Below are 26,137 nucleotides of genomic sequence, written 5' to 3' on the forward strand. Positions count from 1 at the left end.
TTACACAAAATTGAGTGGTATATGACATAAAACCTACCATCAAGACAAACTGAAGAGGAAATCATCACCCATAATTAGTTTCTTAGCTATTAAAAAAATAGGTCATGATTACATCCTTAGTGCCATTTTTCTAGTACTACTCTTGAAGGATTTAAACCACCTGACTTTCCATGTGAAGAAAACAAATGGCACAAAATAAATACAAGTTTCATTCTCTGAATACTAATGTCTTACACATTCATTTACTAATTTTTAGTATCTTCATCTTTTCCCAACATACAAGCACCCCAACATACACACATCCATACACACACATCTTTTTTCAGTCTTTTAAATGGAGGGATATTAAAAATCCCTTCTAGACTGTATTTGGTTTATGCTACAGTACTAATACTCTGAGTTGAAGGAAAATTCTTTATACCAACAACATAGTTATTTAAATGTGCTAAATTAATCACAGCTGATGTTTCTTTAGAAGCTTACACACACACAAAAAATAAAAATAAAAAATCAGAAAACAGATGAACTCGTAAGACTTTTTTAATAAGTGCTCTGTAAGGAATTGTGTGAGGACCTAAGGAGAAAGGTTGAGACAAGTATCAAACAGCACAAAAGATATCTGTCCCAAAGTCCTGCTTGTACTGAGGCAATTAAGTCCATTAACCCAATGTCCAAAAAATACTGACAGTTAATATGATGGGCCACTAGGGATCCCAGAAAGTTAAGAGACATTGCTAACTACTATATACTCTAACCACATTATCAAGAAAATTTCAGTGGAGAAATCAAAGTGATAATAAAATGTTGCATTGTTTCATTTATAAGTGAGATTCTCAACCCTTGGACAGAGAAGGGGTACATTCTCTTTAGCTTCTCTGCACAGAGGCCTGAAGTTATGGGAAAAGGAATTATGAAAGTGAAGGTACTAAGTATTACTTGTAAGTTAAAAACCCCAATTCAGAAAACTGGATTTTTCTTTTCATTTTAAGTATGCTTATTCAATCTTGTATGCCATAAACCAAGGAAGTATTTTTTTGTTTTGTTTTGCTTTTGTGATTTGTGCAACAGAAGAACTTTATAATTCCAGGCAAGCAAAATGAACATTTAAAAAAAGTGGGGTAAGGATTAGGCCCTAAGGCGACAAGTGGTCACACAAGGCAATTAAACACACAGCAGAACTTTAAAACCTATAAAACAAACTGGAGCCTCGTTTTACTTTAATCAAGATTTTTTTTTAACTTTTTGAAAATTTTTATTTAAAAAAAAAAAAAAAAAGGAACACAAAACACAGACTCTTTTCAGTTCAGTATGTGGCATGTTGCATTTTCCAGTTTGTTCAATGCTTTAAAGCTCAAGGATGCCTCACTGATGTACAAGGGCCTGAAGCATCCTAGCTTTTGGCAAGCAGGCAGGAGACTCAACAACAACAACAAAAACAAAAACAAAACAAAAAAAATCAAAATAGGAACAAAGCGACTAAATGCAGGGCACATCTGTAAACATATTATACATTTGAAAATTACAATATCAGTAAAAGTGATACAGTTTACAGGTGAAATGAAACTATCTGAAACTGGCCTACCACAAGTTTCTGAACCTGGACTGATACAATAAGTTATTATATATACTATGTATAAAAAGTTTTGTTTACATCAAGTGGAATTGGCAATCCATGCTTATACTTAAAAAAAAAAAAAAATCTAAGCAGGGCAGAAATCCAGACTAAAAAGTATTTTTCTCTGCAGCAAATCAAATAATTTCTTTCACGAACATTTGTTAAAAACCTGAAATTATTAACAAAACCAGAAAATCCATCCACACTACAATCGCTCAAAACTGGACATCTCTTAAAACAAGAATAAGAAGTAACTACTTTCTCCCCCAAATGTCCAGGGGACCCAGTTTGCATTTGTTGGGACTACAACTCTATAAATGCCCTGCTGGTTTAATTTGTACTTGACATACATGGATACACATTAATTTCTCTGTATGTGTTATGTGTGTGATGTGATGCTACATCAGGCCAGAGAACTTGTTTTTATGCCACTAACATCACCCAGTCTTAAATTGGACCCTTTAGTTTCTACACACACACACACACACACACACACACACACACACACACACACAAGCATGTTATACACAGCCACAGCACAACAGGATGGTAATGCGATGACAGGGCTAATGCTTTCTGCACAAAACAAAATTTTCAGAATTTCACATTATTTTTCTTTAAAAAGAAAAAGAAGCAAACGAGAAAACAAAAACACCCAATCTTGCTCTAATGATAAAATATATTAAGATATAATTAGAAACAAGTAAGCTCAGAAGTAGAATTTGCCTGAAAACACACCTTCTATATAATCAGTGTTTATTACCTCTCCTCACTGGCATAAAAAAAAACAAAAAACAAACAAACAAAAAAACAGACAGTTTTTATGAACTTTTTTTTTTCCTTTTTAGATTTTGCTGAGAAACTGAAATTAAAAGAATTTACAGAGAAAGGTACATAAGTTTCTCTTAAATGGTTGATGAAAAAACAAGAAGAGTATACACTTAGTGTTAGTGACAGAGAGCAAGTCTGAGCACCTACAGCGGAAAAGCAGAATATGTTTTTGCTCCCAGTTACACAATTACAATGGGTAATTATCAGCCAATTACTTGTTCTGCAACTTTTCCTTGAACGACACTCTTAGATTCTTCAGCTGTTAAAAGTCAAACAAGTAACCAAAGCAAGTTAACTATGCACCCACAAACTATTCCAGGATTGTAGAACTTCAATGCCCTCCCCCTGTCCCCACCCAACAAAAAATAAAAGGAAAAGAACAATTTCCCCAACACCCCACAGAGGCTGCACAACTCTTGGCAAGACATGCAAATCATTGGATTAAAAAAAAAAAAACAAAAACAAAAAACAAACAACAAAAAACAAAAAACATCCCTGCAAACTTCAAGGCATTTATCCAGCATTCTCGCAGGGCTCAAAATAAAACTCAAAGATCAAGGGTGGAGTAGGGGAAAACGTTGAATCATTCTGGGTTCCCCGTGATTAGTGTATCACTTTAGTCACAGAACAAGGTACAAATACCTAGAAGTAAGTGGATTTGCCTTTCCAGTGGGTCATTTGTTGCCCAAGTAGATGACAGCAGGAACTTTAGAACCACGCTTGTTAAGTCTGTATTCATTAATCACTTGCATTCACACTTAAAAACGAAAACTAACAAAATAATAAAGAAAGACTATTCGGTACCGGAGATTAAATAACCATGTGTAGTCTCTTGAAATAAATTTGATTCCTTAAGAAGTCTAATTACTTTCAGTTGCCTTTTTTTAAATAACTATATATATATATATGTATATATATATATTTGTATATATTATCCTGTGATTCTACTTATGGTTCCTCTGCTGCGTTGAAGATCTAGGAGCATAAAAGCCTTGTGTCCCATATGAACGGTGGCTCTAATGCTGCAGAAAGGTTACAAATAGGCAGTCTGGTCCTTCATTGATCTGGACTGTCCATGGCTTCATTGTAAGTGATTATCCTTTTGGGATCTAGAGGCAAAGTGAAAAAAGTAAACTAATTAAACAAATTCAAAACAAAACCTTGCAATTAACCCAGAAACAATTCCCAGGTAATCATTTAAATTGCTACTTTTCTGATTAAAATAAATTTAAAGGTCATTTCTTCTTGGTATTATCCACATGTGATCTAGTTTCTCAACCCAAACTGTGGCTGTTCAGCATTCCCAATAAATTTCCAACAACAATGTCCTCTACCACGCAGTTAAAGCTTCAATCTCTAGAGACTAACCATGTTTAAGTTCATTTAGTAAGGAGTTTTCTTTGTGATTCACCCGATTACAAAAGTAGCAAATATAAAAACCAGGAGAAAGAAGCCCAAGTCATAAAACAATTTTCTTGGGTTTATTTTGTTTTTAGCAAGGAATATAGCCAGGTCCCATGTGATCCAGGCTGGTCTCAAAACTTGCTATGAAGCTGACCCTGATTGAACTCCTGTGTCTTGCTGCCAGGTGCTGCATGTGCCATCATGCCCCAGCCTAAAGTCTAAACTTATTTTAATCACAGTGGGATGTTCAGCAAAGAATGACTGGCACAAATAAAACTTAACACCGAGTTGGGCGGTGGTGGCGCACACCTGTAATCCCAGCACTCTGGGAGGCAGAGGCAGGTGGATTTCTGAGTTCGAGGCCAGCCTGGTCTACAGAGTTCGTTCCAGGATAGCCAGGGCTATACAGAGAAACTGTCTCAAAAAAACCAAATTAAAAAAACAAAACAAAACAAAAAACTTAACACCAAATATTTCATGGTAATAATCAACTAAATCACTATATCACAATAACTAGCTTAGTTCTAATCACTTTATTTACTCCTTATTTCCCACAATATTATCTTCATCTTCATTCTCAGCAAACATAAATGAGCCATCATACAGAGCACATGCCTAGAATATAAAAGGCCTTGAATCTAATATCAGAAGAAATCTTTGTGACTTCAAAATATAAAACTGTCAAAACATACCTGGACAAAGATTACAAGGCTAATTTTTTTTAATGCTATCCTAAATTACTAATTAGCTATTTTGTACTCTCTTCTAGACAGATCATTAAGAATTAGTTTCACATACTTATGTTTGTGTATGTTCATACATATGGCAAGGCACATATAAAGAGTATGGGACAACTTTTTGGAGTTAACTCTCTCCTCCTGACCACCTTTATTTATATCAGTTTTGGAAGTTAAATTCCAAGTTTGGCAGTATGCATCTTTACCTGCTAAACATCTAACCAGTAAAGACTAATTTATTGTTGTTATTATTATAGCCTTGCTAGCCTTGATCTCAGAAAATAGCCTGACTCTGATGGGACTAAAGGTGTGTGATACTAATTAAACCTAGTATCAGTAGAGACAATATTTTTTGTTTTACATTATTTCCAAGAACTACTGGGATTCTTGAAATATATAGTCCAGGTGGGCTATTCTTTTAAAAAGTTAGTATGCTTTAGTAAACAGGAAAACCAGGAAGCTAGATGGTAGAGGGGGAACTTGTTAAATTCCAACATTTGGGAGGCAGAGGTAAATAGATCTCTGCATTCAAGACAGCTTGGTCTACATAGTTAAGTTCCAAGACAGCCAAGAGCTACAAAAGATACTCTTGTCTGGAAAAACCAAATAAAACACCAACACACACACACACACACACACACACACACACACACACACACACACACCAAAACCAGGAAGATAGCTCAGTAGTAGAGTACTTTCCTCATCTGCTTGACATCCTGGGTTCTTCTATCTCTCCCCCTCCCTCAAGATGAGCATGCAAACCTTTAATTCATTATTTAATAGAAAAGAAATAATATTATTTAAAAATACTACTTAATACTTAAGAACTCAAGTTACCTCAGTTATCTTAGCTTAAAAAAAGTGGTGGCTCACACTTTAAATCACATCTGAGGCAGGCCAGGCTCTGAGGCCAACCTAATCTATTGATCGAATTCCAAGACAGCCACAACTAGAGAAATTCCACCTCAAAAACAGCAAACCAAACCACAAAGAATTAACCTGACTTACTTTATAAGATAATACAAAATAACCTTTCTAGAACTCCAAAGACAACCTGACATGAAGACAAAACTCATTCCTACAGTCACTAGCCATTTTACAATTTTGTATTTTACAATTAGGTGGGTTTCCAGAATTCATTTTGTAGTCTCTCTCTCATTGGTGTTTGGTTTGAAATGTATAAAAATGTTTGCTAATTATCTTTAAGCCAAGGCTGTATTAAACAAAAGACTTGATCCTTGACTCAAAGAAAGGGAGGGTAGCTATGATGCCTACAAACCACAACAACCAGCAATGATAACCTTAAAGATGCAATAGTGGCACACATACCTTGGCATAACCAACAAGTCTCTAATGAGACTTAAGACCCACTCAACAAAAGGGAAATCATTCCTGGTACTGGAAATCTAGCCAAATACCTATGGTTAATAAAATCATGGATCTTGGGTGAGAACATATAACCACCACTTCACTAACTCAGTGCATAATCCTAACTATACTCTAAATAAATCTTTTAAAAAAATTCCTCTCCTAGTAATGTCACAGCTATACCCATTAAGTCTCACCAATATGACTGCCTATATATGAGCTAAACAAGGACAAACAATAGACACGCTAAAGTGAATGTGCAAGTCCAGGAGCTTCAACCCAACACTGCACACAACTAAGAAACACCTGAGAGCTGAGAAAATCTTTCCCAGAAAAGAAACTGATTATTCAATACATACAAGTAGCACTAAACAAACTGAACAGGTTATTTATGTAATTAGGAATCTGAAAGCAATCAAATTCCTTTCATTCCTTTCCTACATGTTTTGCTTTTTTTACAATAGTTTTGAATATTGGAGATATTCTGCCCATTCCCTTTCCTACTTGTTCAATATTGGCTATGGGAGCATAAAAGTGAATGCTATTGTTTTTATTTCCAAACACCATTCCATGTAATCTCTAACACTGAATATTATCCTAAAATATGAAAATTTTAGTTCTTAGGATACTCCTTTGTTTACCATATAAACACAGGCAGAATGGCTATAAAGGTAAGCATTTATATTAATTTCCTCGAAAACATTTTTATTTGGAAGTGACAGGAAGGCACCAGGAAGGGCTGTAAATGGGGTCACACCCAAGGCCTTATGTATATTAACCATGAACTCTACCACTAAGTCTAAAACTCTTAGCCTCTACAGGCATGGTAGCACAAGCCTTTAACCCCAGCACTTGGAGCTAGGTAAGTTTAAGGCCAGTCAGGTCTACACAGAGAAAACCTGTCTAGAAGAGAAAAAAACAAAACTATTGTAAAAGGTAGAGTTTCCATGTTCCCTGCAAAAACATAGCCTAGGATAGCCTTAAATGTAAAGCTTTGGCCTTCAAAGAGATGGGATTACAAGTCACTCTTTAGCAGACTTGGTATGGCAACTACTGTCTTTTCTTTTGACAAGTTGTTTTTTGTTTATTTGTTTTCTTTTTTTCTGAGACAGGGTTTCTCTGCGTAGCCCTGATCATTCTGGAACTCACTTTGTAGACCAGGCTGACCTCGAACTTAGAAATCCACCTACCTCTGCCTTCCAAGTGCTGAGATTAAAGGTATGCACCACCACCGCCAGGCAGACAAGTATGGTCTTACTCATTTAGATGTCTACTGTAAAGCTTTGTGTACTGGGGTAATAGGTGAAAAATAACATTTAATATATGCAGGCTTTTGAATATCTTGATATTTGAATGTTAATTTAATAAAAAAAAATAAGGCTTGTTCATTGGATAGGTCATGATTCCAATTATTCTCACTAAAACAAGCATCACAATTTTTTACTAGTATTAACATTTTAAGTAGCAAACCATTCTTACCTTGCTTCTGCAAATTCCATATAGATTCCATTTCTGTAAGAGAGAAAAAATTATTAATGAGTGCTGTCCTTATAATAATGCTATACTTTTATCTCTTACATCTGAAAGACCTAAACTGATTACTGCTGGGATAAAGGTAGGGCTACCTGATAACAGTATAGCTCTATGCAGCACAAGGCACTACAATTTTGAAATAACTTTTAGCAGCATCTAGGTTATGTACATGCTGATTATGAAAAGTCATTCATAAGGCTGGAATGATTGCTTCCTACCAACCCTAATGTCAAGTTCAATCTCTAAGACCTACATGGTAGAAGAATGCTAGTTGTTCATTGACCTCCACACACTAGGGAAATACATGTGTGAATATACACGTGTACACATATATATACACATATATATACACACACACAAATAAAAGCCAATCATGTGAAAGTGACAAGATTCTAGGTTCAAATATCAAGATATTCAAAAGTCTGCATATATTAAATGTTATTTTTCACCTATTACCCCAGTACACAAAGCTTTACAGCAGACATCTAAATGAGTAAGACCATACATAGCTTATAATACTTATAATACAAGAACCAAAGAATTAGTCCCAAAATAGAAATGAAAACTATGGGGCGGAAGAGATGGCTCAGCGGTTAAAAGCACTGACTGCACTTCCAGAGGTCCTGAGTTCAAATCCCAGCAATCACATGGTGGCTCACAACCATCTGTAATGAGATCTGATGCCCTCTTCTGATGTGTCTGAAGACAGCTATAGTGTTCATGTATATAATAAATCTTTAAAAAAAAAATGAAAACTATTCAGAAAAAGGAATGAACTATCACAAAAACAGGATAGTACTTTTCTAATGCCCATACAAAAACAGTTGTATGCATATATCACTAATACATTAATTAAGAGATACTAGGTAAACTCTACCAACTGAAATATATGCCTGGCCTCTACAAAGTAAAGTTTCTTCCTGACAAAGTAATAAAAGAAAAATATTTTTTGCAAGGCCAAACCTGAAACTGGAAGACCAAACTCTCTATACTAATAACCTGCTATAAATTGCACTCAACAGTTGTCTGAAATATATTTTTATACTGGTAGCTTCTCCATTTACAGAAAAGGTATTAGCTTTGGGTGATTAAAAGATCAGATACTCTACACTAGCTGGCATGCAGATCTTAGAAATCATTCATACCACTATCATTTTAACATTGTATTTTTCACTCCAATTTTAAGAAAATTCAGTGGCTAGAGAGATGGCTCAGCAGTTAAGAGCATTAACTGCTCTTCTAGAGGCCCTGAGTTCAATTCCCAGCAACCACATGATGGTTCACAACCATCTGTAATGGGATCTGAAGCCCTCTTCCCATGTGTCTGAAGACAGCTACAGTGTATTCATCATATATATAAAATAAAGTAGTAAAATCTTCCAAAAAAAAATTTAGAAGGTAAAAAACTTGCTGCCAAGCCTATAAACCTTAGCCTGACCTCTGGGATCTACTCCCACTAGTTCATCCTTAGATGATAAATGTCTAATTTTTTATTCTTAACTGACTTTAGCTGATGGATAGCTTATCCATTTACCCACCACTAACTTTAAATTCTATCATCTCAATTTTTTATATACACTGGAGTTTGAATACTCCCCCTCACACCAGAAGGCAACTGTTCTTTAGCTGAATTATTATATATACCTAGTTCTCCCTCTTTTTACCTTTTTATAAAATTTTTATTTTGGGTAGTTGTGTACCTAGTACCTAGAGAAGACAAAAAAGGCATTAGATCCTATCTCCTAGTACTGGTGTTAAGACATATGAGCTACCATGTGGATACTCTGAAGAACAGATGGTTGGTTCTCAAGCACTGAAATCACTTCTACTCCATGTTGCTTAGACTGGCCTTGAACTTTTTCTATGGCCAAGACTGGTCTTAAGTTTGGAATTATCTTGACTCAGCCTCAGCAGTAGCTGGGATCCCAGGCCTGTGCAAAAGGCCCAAATTTCTATTACTGTTGTTTTGTTACATTGTTTATTTTTGAGTATGTATACACAACCTGTATGAAAAGATCACAAAGTATACCCACAAAAGTTGGTCCTCTACATCTACCATGTAGGTCCCAGAGAGAACCCAGGGACAGAATTTCAAAAACACTACATTGGTTTTTGAAGCAGGGTTTCAAAGTTTAGACTGTGTAACTTTGAACACAGTCTAAGTAAAGGCCTGAATAGACACACACACACAAAGTCTATTTTTTAATGAATATTACAAAATACCTGCATTTTCAATGCTTCAGTGGAAATGAGCCAGACAAGATCAACTTTTTTGTTGTTGTTGTTTTGAGACAGGGTTTCTCTGTGTAGTCCTGGCTGTCCTGGAACTCACTCTGTAGCCCAGGCTGGCATGGAAATCCGCCTGCCTCTGCCTCCCAAGTGCTGGGATTAAAAGCATGTGCCATCACCGCCTGGCTAAAATCAACTTTTTAAAATTTTTTAATATCTATCTATCTATCTATTTATTTATTTAATGAATATGTATGAATACACTGCAGCTGCACTGATGGTTGTAAGCCATGGTTCCTGGGAATTTTGAATTCAGGACCTCTGTTTGCTCCGTTCGGTCCCACTCGCTATTTATTATTGTAGCTAAGTACACTGTAGCTGTCTTCAGACACACCAGAAAAGGGTGTCAGATCTCTTTATGGATGGTTGTGAGCCATCATGTGGTTGCTGGGATTTGAACTCAGGACCTTCGGAAGAGCAGTCAGTGCTCTTAACCGCTGAGCGGTCTCTCCAGCCCTAAGATCAACTTTTAAATTAGCTTTTCAACTAAATAGGCAACTTCCATCTCCTATATGGACTTGACTTCTTTAACCATTTAAAACCAATGGTTTGTCTCAAAACCATTATATCTAGGGAAGCAGGAGTGGGTAGGTTAGTGAGCGCAGGGGAGGGTGGATGGGATAGGGGGTTTTCAGAGGGGAATTTACATTGAAATGTAAATAAAGAAAATATCTAAAAAGATCATTGTCTCATTTATCCAAAAACATATCCAGAATATAGAAATAAACATTAATCTCAACAACTGAAAAAACAAAAAGCCAGGCATGACACAGGCCTTACAATTATAACCCCAGGGTTTAGGAGGCAGAGACAAATGGATCTCCTAGTCTGCACAGTGAGTTTCAAGACAGTCACAGCTAATGAGTGAGCTGCCTCCAAAAGGGGTACAGGGTGGGGTATCAAACTGTGGCAAATACTAAGACATTTTTGCAAAGGCACACAAATGGAAATGGTCAATAGGCAAGTGAAAAGACGTTAAATTATTAATCATCAGAAAAGTATATATAAATAAACAGGACAGGGAAGACAGTTTCACACACGCTGGCTACTCTTCCAGAGGACCTAAGTTTAATTCCAAGCATTCATATGGTATGTAACTCCAGTCTCAGTGTCTTTTCTGGCCTGCATAAGTACCAGGTACACACAGCATACATATAGATGTAGGCAAACCATTCATCACATAAAGGTAATTTTTCTTAAAAAAAAAAAGTATAAATTATAAGATACTACCCTACCTACCCCTTCATAACCAATGGCATGGTTTTTAAACAGAAGCTGAGTTGGCCAAGATGTGAAGCAATCCAAACCCTTGTGTACTTAGTAGTGCAATGTAAAAGTGCTGTGTGGATTTCTCAAAAACACAAGAATCGAACTCAGTTTTAAAAAGCTATTTCTGCATCCATCCTCAAGATATAATAATAGCTAAAATGTAAAAGAAGCAAAACAGAACAGGTGAGGTGTCTATCACAGATACAGAACAATGGAGAAATACAACACACAGATTCCCAGTTTTAAAAAGAAATGAAGGCTATACCTTCTTAGCATGGCTATGGTCCTGATTTTAATGCCCAGAAAAGAGTGGAAGAAACAGAGATAGGTTAATTTGACTCTGCCATAATATTAAAACACAGTGACGCCTCAGAATTTTTTTATGCTAAGGAGAAATGAGCTGGGCCAGGGATCCTGATGCAAGAAAAAGCAGTAGTTGGTTCTTTAGGCTAGCCTAGTCTACATAGTGAGATTTTGTCTCAAAAACAAAACATTAATCATTACTTTATCATGACATAAAAAGAATCTTTCAATTGATAGTTGACACTGCTCTATCATGGTACAGATAAAAATTTGTGGTGTGAGGGAATAGAAGGGCTTATTATCCATGAATGCTAAGCAAACACTCTACCATAAGTTCTACATCCAATCAAGTCTTACATATCCTAAGATATTCTTGAAGTCTAATTGAACTCCTGATCTTCCCCTACCAAGTGGGAGGGGAAGAGATTACAGGCTTACACAAACTGAGCTGGGTTTTCTTTCAGTTTAATAGTCATTTAATTTTCTTTCTTTCTAAGAGGGGTCTCTATATATAGTTCTAGGTGTCCTGGAACTCCATATGTAAATCAGGCTGAAGGAAAGCTAATATTAAAAGGACTGATTCATCATCACACCATAACAAGCTAATGATCATTTCTTTTTTTTTTTTGAGATAGGGTTTTCTCTGTATAGCCCTGGCTGTCCTGGAGCTCACTCTGTAGACCAGGCTGGCCTAGAACTCAGAAATCCACCTGACTCTGCCTCTAATGGTCATTTCTTAAAGTGCACAATACATACATAGGAATAACTAAGAGAAAAATAATAACTGCACTATAAATCCTGTATGTTCCTTGTGCTTTAATCTTTAATCTGTGTCATTTTATCTTTAACTGCAACGAGCTTTTACGTTAAAAAGAAAAATTAACAATACTGCAAGTTATTAATATTAAACCTAAAGGACCGGAGAGATGGCTCAGCAGTTAAGAACACTGACTGGTCCTGAGTTCAAACTCCAGCAAGTACATGGTAGCACACAACCACATGCAGTGAGATCTGATGCCCTCCTCTGGTGTGTCTGAAGACAGCTAGTGTGCTTACAAATAAAAAAAATTAAAGCTAAAGTGCGCACCATCCCTACCGAAATGACATAACACACCTTCCTACCTAACATTATTACTAAATTAAGTTGATGAATGGTCTATCTTTGAAGCTAGAGGAAATGCACCCAACTTCCAATTCTAAGCCTAACTTAAACATAGTAAATTACTCAACACTGAAAAGACCAGAACACTTAACACAATATATAAACAGGTTCTCTTGACAGTCCAGTTAAGCTCAAATGATTACCCTTTTAAATTTTAAAAAAATAAATAAAAGACTACAGAGATGGCACAATGGCTAATACTTGCTGCTCTTCCAAAGGGCTGGACTTTGGTTAATCAGCTCTCACATACTATTCACAACTATTTGTAACTCCATATTTTCAAAATACTGATTTAAAACAGATTCAAATGGAAAAATTAGTTAAGCCAATGAACCACTGCTGAACCAACCAATATTTAGTAGTAATTCAAAGAACCTGCCCTCCTTGAACTAAAATGAACAATTATCTGTTCTATTTAGGCAAAATAATACCTGTTTGGTCACTTATTAATGTTCAACTGCAAAATTCAAGCTGATGTAATTCAGTGTAACTACAACCATATAAAATGGTGTTTAGTTTATCTCTATCACTTCTACATTAAAAAGAAAGGAAGAGCCCTGCGGTGGTTGCCCCCATGCCTGTAATCCTAGCACTCTGGGAAACAGAGGCATTCGGATTTCTGAGTTTGAGGCCAGCTTGGTCTACAAACTGAGTTTCAGGACAGTCAGGGCTATCAGAGAAACCCTGTCTCAAAAAAAAAAAAAAAAGGAAGGAAGGAAAGGAAGGAATTTTTTTACAGGTCTAGTCTGAGCAATTTGCAATCCCTGGCTCTAAGAAACAATCCACAGAAAAAGCCACCAACTAACCACCTCCTGGAACAAAATCATCTCAATGTCTTCTCCCTAATTATCACAAACTACAAGACTTTCTATAGTAGGCCATAGAGAGCAGATGAAACAGAAAATGACACCAAAACCACCCAACTATACACACAAAATTTAACATATATAATTAAACACATTTTATAAGAGCCTAATATGCATTTCTCTTCTGCTCTACTTTCAGCTTCTAAACTTTTATTTCCAGGACACCTGGAGCGCAAGTCAAAATAATCTTGTCAAGATTCCTAAAATGCTTCTATAAATCAGCATCTAGGGTAGTGTATGCCTTTAAATAAGAACTTTGAAGAAACTTGTCAACCTCAGCCACTCCTCCTTGCCTTCTACCTTCTACAAGGTATACCTTGTGGCCCTAGCTCTCCTTAAGTGGCTATGTTGACAAGGTTGGCCTGGAACACAGATCAGTCTGCTGGGATTAAGGGTGTGCCACAACACCTAACTCCCTTTTTTTTCCTTTTTTCTTTTCTTTTTTTTTTTTTTTTTTTTGGTTTCTCTGAAAAGTTCTGGCTGCCCTGGAACTCATTCAGAAACAAAAAAAAAGTACATGTTGGGGGATGGAGAGATGGCTCAACAGTTAAGAGCACTGAGACTTTTAGTTCAATTCCCAGCAACCACATGGTGGCTCACAACCATCTGTAATAGGATCTGGATGCCCTCTTCTGGTGTGTCTGAAAACAGGTACAGTGTACTCATAAAATAAATGATTCTTTAATACTGTCACAGTACTGTGTATGAAGCTATCAGAAACTTTTTAAATTTATAAAAAAAGGTTGGGCTCTAAAGCAGTTAGGAACACCTCCTGCTCTTTGCAGAAGACCCCAAATTAGAGTCCCAGAATCCACACTGAGCAGTTCATAACTGCCTGTAATTCCACCTCCAGAAGACCCACTATCCTGTTAGCACCCAAAAGCTCATGTGTATACCAGTATAGACTATCAGACAGATAGACATACATACAAAAATTCTTTTTCTTAAAGATTTATTTATTATGTGTTAGTACACTGTAGCTATTTTCAGACACACCAGAAGAGGGTGTCAGATCTCATTAGGATGGTTGTGAGCCAGCAAGTGGTTGCTGGAATTTGAACTCAGGACCTTCAGAAGAGCAGTCAGTGCTCTTAACCACTGAGCCATCTCTCCAGCCACATACAAAAATTTTCTTGGTGGGAAAATTGGGCTGGAAATAAGGCTAGAGGTTAAGAATACTTGTGCTCTTCCAAGTTTGGTTTCCCAGGACCTGCATGGTGGCTTAGATATCTGTAACTGCAGATCCAGAGGGTCCTACACACTCTTCTAAAATGTACAGGCAATGGTATAGTACAAACAGAAAAGCAGACCAAAAATTCAAACACATAAATTCATCTTCTTAAAAAAAGAAAGTCACAAACAGTTCTTCTTCTCTAAGGCAAGTTTCTTCTAGAGAAAATGTAATTCTTCATTCCTACAGTCTTATGGGCTCCCTCTTTCCTATAGATGACAAGTTCCTACCAAAAAGAACCAGTATTTAATTAAAAAGTAGCCGGGCGGTGGTGGCACACGCCTGTAATCCCAGCACTCTGGGAAGCAGAGGCAGGAAGATTTCTGAGTTCGAGGCCAGCCTGGTCTACAGAGTGAGTTCCAGGACAGCCAGGGATATACAGAGAATCCCTGTCTCGGAAAAAAAAGTAGCATACACCTTTAATCCTAGCACTCAGAAGGCAGAGGCAGGCAGGTATTTGCGTTCAAGGGCAGCCTCATCTACATAGCTAGTTCCAAGATAGCCAGAACAGGACTACATAGATTGTCTCCAAAAACAAACCTGCAATATGTACTAGATGTTTATACCCAAAGGAGTAGAAATGAGATAAAAGAATGCAAATAAAAACTGTTTTCTAGGCCTGGAGAGACTGCTCAGCTGTTAAGAGCACTGACTGCTCTTCCAAAAGCCCTAAGTTCAAATCCTAGTAACCACAAGGTGGCTCACAACTATCTGCAATGTGATCTGACTCCCTCTTCTGGTGTGTCTGAAGACAGCTACAGTGTACTCATATACATAAAAATAAATAAATAAATCTTTAAAATAAAAAGAAACACACTTAAAAAACAAAACTGTTTTCTCTTGGTGGAGTGGAGGATGCCTTCAATCCCAGCACTCCAGAGGCAGAGGCAAAGCAGGTGAGTTCCAGACCAGCCTGGTATACAAAACCAGTTCCAGAATATCCAGGGTTACACAAAAATTCCTGTCTCCAAAAAAAAAGTTATGCTATTCAGCAATTTTTCCAGGTGAGGGATCTGCCATGGCATAAGTGTAGCGGTTAAAGGACCACTTGTGGGAGTCAGTTCTCTCCTTTCACTTTGTGTTAACCAGGAATTGGAAATCAGGTCATAAGGCTTGGAAGTTGGTCCCTTTGCCCACTCAAAGGCATCTCTACCAGCTCCAAAACGTTCTGTTGGTAGGGTTAGGGTTACTAAATGGGGGTGAGTTTGTGGTTTGTTTTGTTTTTTCAAGACAGGGTTTCTTTGTATAGCCCTAGCTATCCTACAACTTGTTCTATAGACCAGGCTGTCCTCAACTCAGAAATCCTCCTGCCTCTGCCCTTCCCCCTCCCCACCCCCCCAGTGTTGATAGGATTGCACCACCATTGCCCTGGGTCAGAAAATACATTTTATGGAAGTTCTTACTTCCCTGTCTGGCATGTTTTATTTCTTTTCTGGTCTTTCGAGACAGGTTTGTTATTTTTTTAAAGACTTATTTATTTATTATATCTAAGTACACTGTAGCCGTCTTCAAACACACCAGAAGAAGGTGTCAGATCTCATACAGATGGTTGTGAGCCACCATGTGGTTGCTGGGATTTGAACTCAGGACCTTAGGAAGAGCAGTCAGTGCCCTTAACCACTGAACCATCTCTCTAGACCCCCCCCCCCCCAGGAGAGCCCTAGCTGTCCTGAAACTCACTCCCAACAGCAAATTCTTAAAAGTTATATTCAATCATTAGCCAGATCAAGTAACTCTTACTTCAGACTTTCCAAATAAGTGGAACAAATACAGTTCACCAAGCCTAGCACTGGTTCCTTTGCATGACTTTACTACTACAGAAGACTCAAAAAGAAAAATTAAAAAAAAAAAAAAAACAAACCCTGATCTTTACAAAGCTGATCAATCCATGTGCCTGTCACTGTTTGCCTGAATTACTTTTTAATAAACCACTTAGCTTTTGTTTTTTTTTTTTTTTTTTTAAGGAAGAAGTTTGACACTTTTGAAGAGTCTTTTCTGCCTCTTCAAAAACATTGCCCAATTCATTATAAACAATTAAAACCACCAGGTGGTTGTGGTACACACCTTTAATCCCAGCACTTGGGAGGCAAAGGCAGGCAGATTTCTGGGTTCAAGGTCAGCCTGGTCTACAGATTGAATTCCATACAAGCAATCCCAGCAGCAACTGGGAAATAGAAGATCAGGATTTAAAGTCCATTTGGGTAATATAAAACCTTGACACTATCACTTAAAGAAAAAAAGAAAAAAAACTTTGAGATTCCCATATAAAATAAGGTTATCCTTTAAGCAACACGAAACCCCTTTATCTAATTATGTGATGAATTATGCCTTTATGACCATTTTATGTTGGAAAACTAATTCCTCCAAACTTTAATTTCCAAAAATCACAAATCAATTAGCAATTAACTGATACTAATTCTTACTCATCCATTCATAATCGAGTATGAAATATACGTACGTACGCGTGTGTACATGTACATACACACACACATATATATATATACACACACACACACACACACACACACTCTCTCTCTCTCTCTCTCTCTCTCTCCATTGGAATCTTTAAAAAAGAAACAAATGAGTTACCTTTAGTGTGATATACAATAGCAGCCCTCAGGTCAAAAGAACCCCAGCTATCATTCCTTTCTAGGCCTCTCTGGTATCTCTGTTCTTTGGCGGAGCCTAACAAAGTGTTCGTAGGAGAGGCCAGAGGATTTTGATTTTCTATTTCGTAGTCCTTTGAGAGAAACACTAAAGCACCTTGACTACTGGTGTCTGCTTTTTGCAGGTCACCTATATGACTGGGTTCCAAGGATAAGGCTCCACTCTCAGTAGTCCCAGGTTTTAGAATGTTACCCAGAACTTGAGGACTAGTCCGTTTTTCCAGCTCATAAGCCTTGGGAAACACAGGATGCTCAGTTCCTGAGGGAATTATTTCAGCACCCTGTGAAACCAAAGTGGCAGGATATTCTCCTTGAAATGTCACTTCCATTACTTTATGATCTGATGACTTTCCAATAACAGTCTCTGGGCCAGCACTGGGCTCATTTATAAATGATAAACCCCATTGATTCTGGAATATATCCCCCAGGTTTTGCTGATCTGTCTGAGAGGGCAGATCTACTTGTGCACTTAACAGCACTGTTTGCATATTTGAAGGGTAGATAAAAAGGCTAGACTTAATTTGTTCAACAGCTGCTGAAGTCAGACTCATGTCCTGAAGAACTGAATCAGTCCCAGTAGAGATGGGTGTTAAAGTATTAGCAGCAGTAGTTAGCAGTGGCTGACCCCCAGATGGATACACACTTCCATCAGTTCCTGCTAAAACAGGCCCATTAGAAAAACTGGCAGAAGTAACAGATTTCAGAGCTGACATGGGAACCTGGGATAACCGACTTGAAGACTGGGTCTGAGTTTCCCCAGTAGATGATGATGATGAAGATGAAGATGGTGACACAGAAGAGTTCTGTACAGTTTTGTTGAGGTTTTCCTTAACTTTGCTTGCATAACTTATTTTAGGAACTATTTTTGCACTGCTATTGTCCACTGGAAAAACTGGGGGTGGCTTAAACAAGGTCCATGAGTCCTCTTTGGAGGCAGCAGCTGAGGCATGCTTTCCTTTAGATCGATCATCAAATTTTTTGCTACTCAAACCAGGTTTAATATCTGAGCTTTTACGAAGCATGTCACCCATAGCAGGTTTTCCACGACTTGTTCCTCCAGGTCCAGTTTCATATTTCCAAATAGGCTTCGAACCATCTACTCGAGTTCCCTTTTGTTCACTATAGTCAGGCTTTAAAGTTTCAAGTCCCTGTTTTAATGCTGGGACACTAGTCTCTTGCATTATTTTGTCCTGCACTAAATTAAGGTTTTCACAACCCTTGGCACTATTGCGCCTAGCTTTCCTTTTTTTAGGAGTGGTATATCCACTCTCAGATCCACTACCATCATTATCTGCTCCTTTGCTCATATAGCCATTAGTAATATAGCCTGAACTATTTGTTATAACACCATTTGGAATTGCTATAGTATCGGTCTTATCTACAGCCTGGGTCTCTCCAGATTTATTTTCATAAGACTTCCCATTCTTTTTGTCCATACTGTTTTTCTGAATAAAATTCTTGGTTTTGATTCCTGCTTTTCCAAAGGTGCTGGTCTTTATGGTCTGCTTCAGGCTTGTGTCTACAACTTGCTGGTTGCCATTGAGGACCCTGGAAATAGGGTTGGTAGCTTCATCAGAACTGAGGTTCTTTAAAGATATTTCTCTTTCTCCAGCATTACCATTTATTTCACCATAGCCTATAGAAGGAAAACAGAAAAACAAAACACATACATTTAAATCACATTTAAATCTTAGTATTAAGACCGAACAACTTTATTGAACTCCAAAGCTGTAGGGTTTGTTGTATCACATCTCTATGTAAAGAAACTTGTCAGCCCATTTTACAGATTATGACACAGGTTTCAATGCTAGGCAGAGGCAGACCTAGGACACAACTCACATCAAGTCCATCTTCTGGGCCAGTAGCCAGAATTAACTAGAAAGATCAGACCATTTCAAGCAACATGCCATAATACTCAAATTATCTGAACAGAATAAACCTTATGAATTATAGCAATGAGGCTGTTATAAAAACTGAAGCAAGATGATTGATTGTTGCATGTTTGAAGCCACCCTGAGATACAGGGTAGAACTTTGTCTCATTCACACACTATTTAGAACCAGTGCTACTTCAGATACAATACACTGTAAAAGAAAAACAAAAATAAGACCATGGCCTGCCGGGCAGTGGTGGCACAGGCCTTTAATCCTGGCACTTGGGAGGCAGAGGCAGGCGGATTTGAGGCCAGCCTGGTCTACAAAGTGAGTTCCAGGACAGCCAGGGCTACACAGAGAAACCATGTCTGGGGGTGGGGGGTGGGGGTAGGGAGCCATGTGACCACTGAATTCAGTCCCTAGTACTGCCCCTTCCTGCACCCCAAAGAGGATATTGAGGGCTGTTAAGTGACCAATGTCTATCAGACAAAGCCATAAGGCCTCTGGACTTTCCCAAAGTAGTCAACTTTATTCCACATAAGAGTATACTCAAGAAACAAAAGTATGTACCAATGTTTCTAACCCTTACAAAGACTCTCTTACTTCTACTTGGGTTAAAGGACCAGGATAGAAAAAGTTAACACCCAGGTCACTTTCTGCCTGCTTGCAACACTTGTGGCATGCTCACAAAACTACAATGAAATGAAATCTAATATTCTAAAGCAGTCAAATATTTGAACATAGACTTCACTCTTTACAGCTAACGTTTGTTGTTTTTGTCTTAAATTAAGTTTCTCTGTGTAGTCCTGACTGTTCTGGACCTCACTGTCACTGAGCTCAGAGATTCACCTGCCTCTGCCTCCCAAGTGCAGGGATTAAAGGCACGGACAACCACTGCCCAGCTTACAAGTAGGTTAACTCTTAATAGAAGTGATTTACTGGGTCAATCACAGCTCTTTCTACTCACTAATAAAATGGCAATTAGCTATCAATTGTTTGATGACCTCAAAAGACCTTTGGGAAACTCTCAATTCTAACAGCAACCAAACAGCAAATACATTTTTCCTCTGTATGAACTTCCAGAAAATAAAAAAACATAGTTGCACAAAAACCAACTACAGACAATTCTTTGTCTTTGACACAGGATTTCTGAATAGCCACTATCCTGCATCAGAAATATATGTACATATGTACTGTGACATGTACATATGTATCAAGTTCAAGGCTCAACCTTAGTTGCTAGGAAAAAGATAAATTCCTTATTTCCAGCATTTCATTACCATTTTCATTTTCTGAAAAATATGATAGCCAATCAGAATTCCTATGTTGCTGTGAGCTGAGCTTGTCATACTAGACAGGTCTTCTACCACTAGGCTGTATCTCCAGGTTCACAATAAAAGCTTTCATGGAGCTGATATGGTAGGACATGCCTTCAATCCTAGCACTGAGAAGATAGAAGCAGGAAAATCTGAATTTGAAGCCAGCCTACACAATAAATTCCAGGCCAGTCCAGTCTACTAAGACCCTGTCTTCAAATGTTTTTTCTTCAGAAGGAGGCTAACTATAAGACAAAAACAGTATGTGGTTTGTTTTCTATAACATTTTCTTTAAAAAAAAAAAAATGCAAAATGTTAAGTCAGGTCTAGTGATATGTACCCCTGCAATTTTGTCTCAAACAAAAACAAAAAATTAGGGGTAGGAAGGCCCAAATCAATAGATTTGCCTGGGCCAAAGCCAACCAAAAGAACTACTTTACCATTTAATGTAGGTTAAGCAACACCTGTATCTTCTGGCTCATTAATCATAAATTTCAAATATTTAAAGTAGTCAATGTTATATGCAACAACAACACAGAATTTTAGCTCAGATTCCAGAAATAAATCACAGGGGAAAAAAGCTCAGGTAGCAATTCCAGCATCCTAGGAGGGTGAGGCACCAGAATTACAAATTAAAATATAAAGGGCTGAGTTTGTAGCTCAGTAGTAGCTATCTCTTACCAACTACACCAAGGGTCCTGAGTTCAATTCTAAGTTTACAAAGTGTAACCTAATATGCACCTTTTAATCTCACTTATTTGTCTCCCTGTGGCCTTGGTATGTACTAATACCTTGGTATGAAAAATACCCTTTAAAGCTTAGGTATTTATGAAAAATGTGAAGATGGTAGTTATTACAGAAAACAATTAAAGAATCCCTGTGTCTTATTATTATTTAGAGCTGTATGATAACTCCACTTCAAATGGATTCAGCAAAACTTGAGTCCCAATAAATATAGCTTTTGGATTTGACACTACAATTACTCAACACCTTTGGTCTGCTAGGCCCTCTCTTCTGGATCCAGACAACCAATTTCTTCTAGGTTTGGGAGTAATAGTTCATAAAAATCCATTAAGTATGTCCCAAACATTTTCTAGATTTCTTTGCACTGTACCCAATGACCAAGCCACACATGGAAAAGGTGCTCAGCCCAACTGTTAATAATCTCTCAATTTTCTAAACCCAGTTCCCTTCCTTATTCTTCATCCCAGTTTAAGACAAATTTTGAGGGCCACCTCCAATGAATGGTTCAGGGTCTGCATCTCTATGCAGTGATGAGTCCTGTGGGGAATACATAAACCTCATAAAAGACAAATTCTAAATCCCTAAATAGTACCATTAGGAACCTTGATGCTTTCTAACTTTAGGAAAACCAAAACTAATACAGTTACATAATTCCTCAGTTTCTAGGCTTCTGTAAATCTTTACAATTAAACACTTCTGCTCTATCATCAGTCCCTACCACTCTACGAAAAGAAAATCTGATATCCATTCAGCTCTGTCTTCAAAGTTACATTGTCTACAATAAGTTTTTCACCAGTAACTACTTGTACTATGCCACAGGCTAAGTTTAGCATTTTTTTCTAAGCATTCCCTTTTCAGGGAAAATAAAAACGTTTGAATATACAAACTTTGATGTTTATTGCTTAAGTATCTCAAGACTCCACATTTAATATGGTAAATAATACTCAGTTTGGGGATGGAAGTCTGATTTCAAATGCACCAAACGCCTCACTTTAACCACTAAAAAGGCCTTGTCCATGGTAAATGGGTTTGTGACAACCTCATGGACAAGTCACTTCCAATTCATCGTTAAAGAAACAGGGGCCCCAAAACTGCTCGTGTTGTCCACCCAGTCGGGCATCTGATTAATCCCTCCCAGCTCAGAAGTTTAGGTGTTCAATGGAAACCGAATGGACTAAGGTTTGAGAGGTTGTTCCCCACCCCACCCCCATGGGGGGGGGGGAGTAGGAAATGCGCTGCTATAAAGAAAAAAGGCCTAAGTGAAAAAGCCTCTGAGGCGGAGTCGTGAGCGAACCTGGCAGGAGATGAGATTCCTGTGGCAGAGAAACTCGTGACCCGGGAGCTCGGTTCCCGCTGGGTACCCCACCCGGCCCCAGGCACCGCCTCTACCCAAAATGAATCCCCTCGCCCCTCGCAGGCCGGCGGAACGCTGCGGCCGCCGCCCGGGCCTCCTTCTCCCTAAAGCTCCTCTTCAAGGCCCGCTCCCCTCCCGCGCCTCCCGCCGCACCCGGGAGCGGGAAACGCGGCCGACGGCGCGCGGGTCCACGGTGCAGGCCGCTCCCCTCGTGGCCGCTTCCCTCCCCCACCCCAACCGCCCCCGCCCCTCACCCCAGGGACCCGCCCGGGGCCGCGCGGCCGCCACCGGGTTACACAACCCGGCGCGGGGCGGGGGGAGGGGCGGCGGGCGGCGGCCGCCCGCAGTGCGGGGCACCCGGAAGGGGCCGCAGAGGGTCCCGGGGCAACGGTGCCAGCGTGCCGTGTGGCCTTCGGCACCCTTCCCCCTCCGCTCCTCAGCCGGCCGGAGTCGGTGACAGGAATCGGCTTCCAACATGGCGGACAGGAAGCGGCCCCGCGAGGAGGAGAGAACATTCCAGCCTCGCCGGCTCCGAGGCGAGCCGGCCAGGGACGCCGGCCTTCAGAGGAGCCTCCTGTACAGACAGCGGGGCCCGGCGCCCAGTATGGGCGTTTAGGGACAGAAATGACCCGAGGGACGATGGGGTTCCAGCCACCCCCCCCCCGCAACCCAGACAGCAAACCCCAAGGCCACAGGTGGGCTTGGGGTGGCGGGTGAGGGAGGACGCTTCCTCAACTCAGCCCTCAGCCCCGCTCCGCGCCGCCTGCAAGCGGGTCTCGCGACACCACCTGAACCGGGATTCACTAGGCCTGAATTACATACACCTCGAAGGAATTTTTTTTTTTAGGGCGGCCCAAGTTTCACCCCTTCTTAAAGGCCCCCACATTCAGGCAACTCCAGGGCCGCACTAGACGAAAAAAATAAGGCTGGACTTCCAAGGCCGACCGTACAGCTCTGCCTCCTGCCGGGGCGCGGGCCGAGGAAGGTCACGCTGGCCTGGCTGGGCCTCTCCCATGCTAAAGGGAAGGAGAGGCCGCTGCAATCCCCACCTCGCGGCCCGCGCCCGGGAAGAATGGAAGGGGGCATCCCCGGCCCGGCGGGACGCACACCCCGACCGACCGGGTCCGCGCTTTTCACATCTAGCCCCACCCCCATCCCTTCCCCCCCCCCCAAACCAGTCCCCTTCCCCCACCGCCCTCCCTCTCAGACCTGTTTTCTTCTTCGGCGTTTCCTGGTGCTGCTGGAGGGTGTGTTTCTGCTCATGTTTCAGCGGCTTGGGCTGGGCCTTGGGGCTGCCCTCGGCTCCATGCTGCAGGTATTGGTGAGGCTGCTGGTGATGGTGGTGGTGATGGTGGTTGTGGCTGTGGTTGTAGAAATAATAATGGTGGTGGTGGTGCGACTGCTGCTGCTGCTGCTGGGGGTGATGGTGCGGATGGTGGTGGCTGTGATGGTGCTGAGGCTGTGGCTGGCCGGGCTTCTCCTCCATTGAAAGCGGCTGGGACTCCCTGGCTGAGGCTGCGGGCTGCTGCACCGTCAGGATCTGAGACTGCTTCTCCGCGCTCGCTCAGTATATCTGAGCGCGTCTCGCCAGCGCACTGGTTAAGCGAGAGGATCTGCGAGATTGGCAGCTGCGCTCCAGCAATCAGGAGCCACGCTGCGCGTCAAGCCCCGCCCCTAGCCCAAATCCTCTTCCCTTCCCCTTCGCCACTGCCGCCTGGCCAACGCCACTTACCCTATGCAACCTCACAGGGCTGGGCCTTCAACGTCAGCATTATGGCTCTCTCTTCTATCGCTTTCTCTCCACCACGCAGTTAGCGAACAGCACTTTCTACACTCCTCACAGCGAGCAAGCTGATGTCGAGTGTAGCAGATTCCACTGACGATTCTACTGCCGCTAGGAGCCATCTGTTGGTTTTGCACCTCCTAGAATGTGTTGGGTTGTGCGTGTGTGTGCTTGTGTGTGTGCTTGCGTGTGTGTGTGTGTGTGTGTGTGTGTGTGTGTGTGTGTGTGTGTGTGTTTGTGTTTAATTCTTTTCCGGGTAGCCAGAGGGGTAAGCTCAATTTCCTTAACCCTTAAACCACGAAAGGGGCAATACAAAAAAGAGGAAATAAATACATTTTTAAGAATACAAGAGCTTCCCAACTCGATAGATCGTTTTTGTATTCTGGATTCATTTTGCTTTGTATTCATATGCTAATCTCTTCCTTTCCACGGAGGGATTATAGGGTTCCACAATAGGGTATCTGTGTAATTTTCTAAAAGGGCACAAAGGGCTTAAATCATTGTTTCTTTGTAGCTGAAGGCAAGAGAGGGAGGAATGAAAAAAATCTACATTGAAGTTTTTTGAGTTTTGTTTTTTTTAAACACTGCAGGTGAGGTCAACTATGGAACCAATGTAGGTTTTAGAATAAGACTTTCAAAAGTGAAGGAAAGGAGAAAGGAAACCTTTAAAAGTTCTTAAGGTTTTGGTTTTTTACATTTTTTGTTTGAAATTTAAAGACATTGAAATTTAAAGGCGTATTTGCATTTTGTGCTGTTAATATAACCTGTTAGGAAGGAAGAAGGTTGTGATGAAGACAGACACTGGGTACCCTCGAAATATATTTTTTGGGGGGTGGTTGGAGTTTTCTTTGTTTTGAATTGGTTTGTTTTTGAAACAGACTCTATGTAACCCTGATTGGCTTGGAACTACCTATGTAGAAGTGTCTAAGCCTACTAAGAGATTTCCCCCACCCGCCACCCCCACCCCTGTTTCTTCCTGATGAATGCTGTGGTTAAAGTCCTACACACCAGCATACTCAGACAATCTACTATTACATAAATACTTGCTTTATAATTCATTAAATTAGATATACATTTGTCCGTGTAATACAACGGAAATTTTAATTGTAAATTTTACCATTTTACTTTTGTATTTGTTTTGTTTAGTTGTTCTATCTTTGTTTTTGAGACAGGATCTTACTCTGTATCTCTGATTGGCCTATTGTCATTCACTATGTAGCCCAGGCTGGCTTCAAATAGTTTTAGTCCCCTTTCCTCTCCCTCACAAATTCCCGTCATTGCCAGCAGAAGTGTACCATCATACACAGTTCCTACTTAGCTATTTTGAGTACACAATTCAGGGTTATTATGACATTCCCATTGTTCTGCAACCATAATCTAGTGCATCTCCAGAACCTATCTCTCTTGAAACCCCATACCTTTTCAATGATAAATCCCTTAAGGCTGGAGGAATAGGTCAGCTGTGAAAAGCATTTTCTGCTCTTGCAAAGGACCAGAGTTCAATTCTGAGCATTCACATAGCAGCTCATAATCATCTATAATTCTAGTTCCAGGAGGTCCAACCCCTCTGCTGAAGTCCAAGGGCACTAGACGCGTGCGTGTACACACACACACACACACACACACAGAGTACACATAATTAGGTGTATTTCATATGTGTGATTTTTGTTTTGGCTTGCATGTGTGTATGTGCACCTTGTGTATGTCTGGTGCCTGCTATAGTCAGAGAGCTTGTCAGGTTCCTTACATGTGGCATTAAGAATGGTTGTGAAATGCCGGGCAGTGGTGG

The 26,137-nt window shown here is 39.9% G+C and overlaps 1 protein-coding gene across 1 annotated transcript; it reads right to left on the reverse strand.

Moving 5' to 3' along the window:
- Window positions 1–1,264: 1,264 nt before the first annotated feature.
- Window positions 1,265–24,531, reverse strand: Nufip2 (nuclear FMR1 interacting protein 2). The gene is made up of 5 exons (XM_052194053.1): window positions 24,298–24,531; window positions 23,775–24,160; window positions 17,201–18,913; window positions 7,438–7,470; window positions 1,265–3,555 (listed from the first exon to the last, which is right to left on the reverse strand). The coding sequence occupies exons 2-5, from the start codon at window positions 24,049–24,051 to the stop codon at window positions 3,503–3,505; spliced, it is 2,076 nt and encodes a 691-aa protein (XP_052050013.1). The 5' UTR covers window positions 24,052–24,160; window positions 24,298–24,531; the 3' UTR covers window positions 1,265–3,502.
- Between the last annotated feature and the right edge of the window lie 1,606 nt (window positions 24,532–26,137).

The sequence above is a fragment of the Apodemus sylvaticus genome, chromosome 10, assembly GCF_947179515.1.
Source record: "Apodemus sylvaticus chromosome 10, mApoSyl1.1, whole genome shotgun sequence".
In the NCBI taxonomy this organism is placed as follows: Eukaryota; Metazoa; Chordata; class Mammalia; order Rodentia; family Muridae; genus Apodemus; species Apodemus sylvaticus.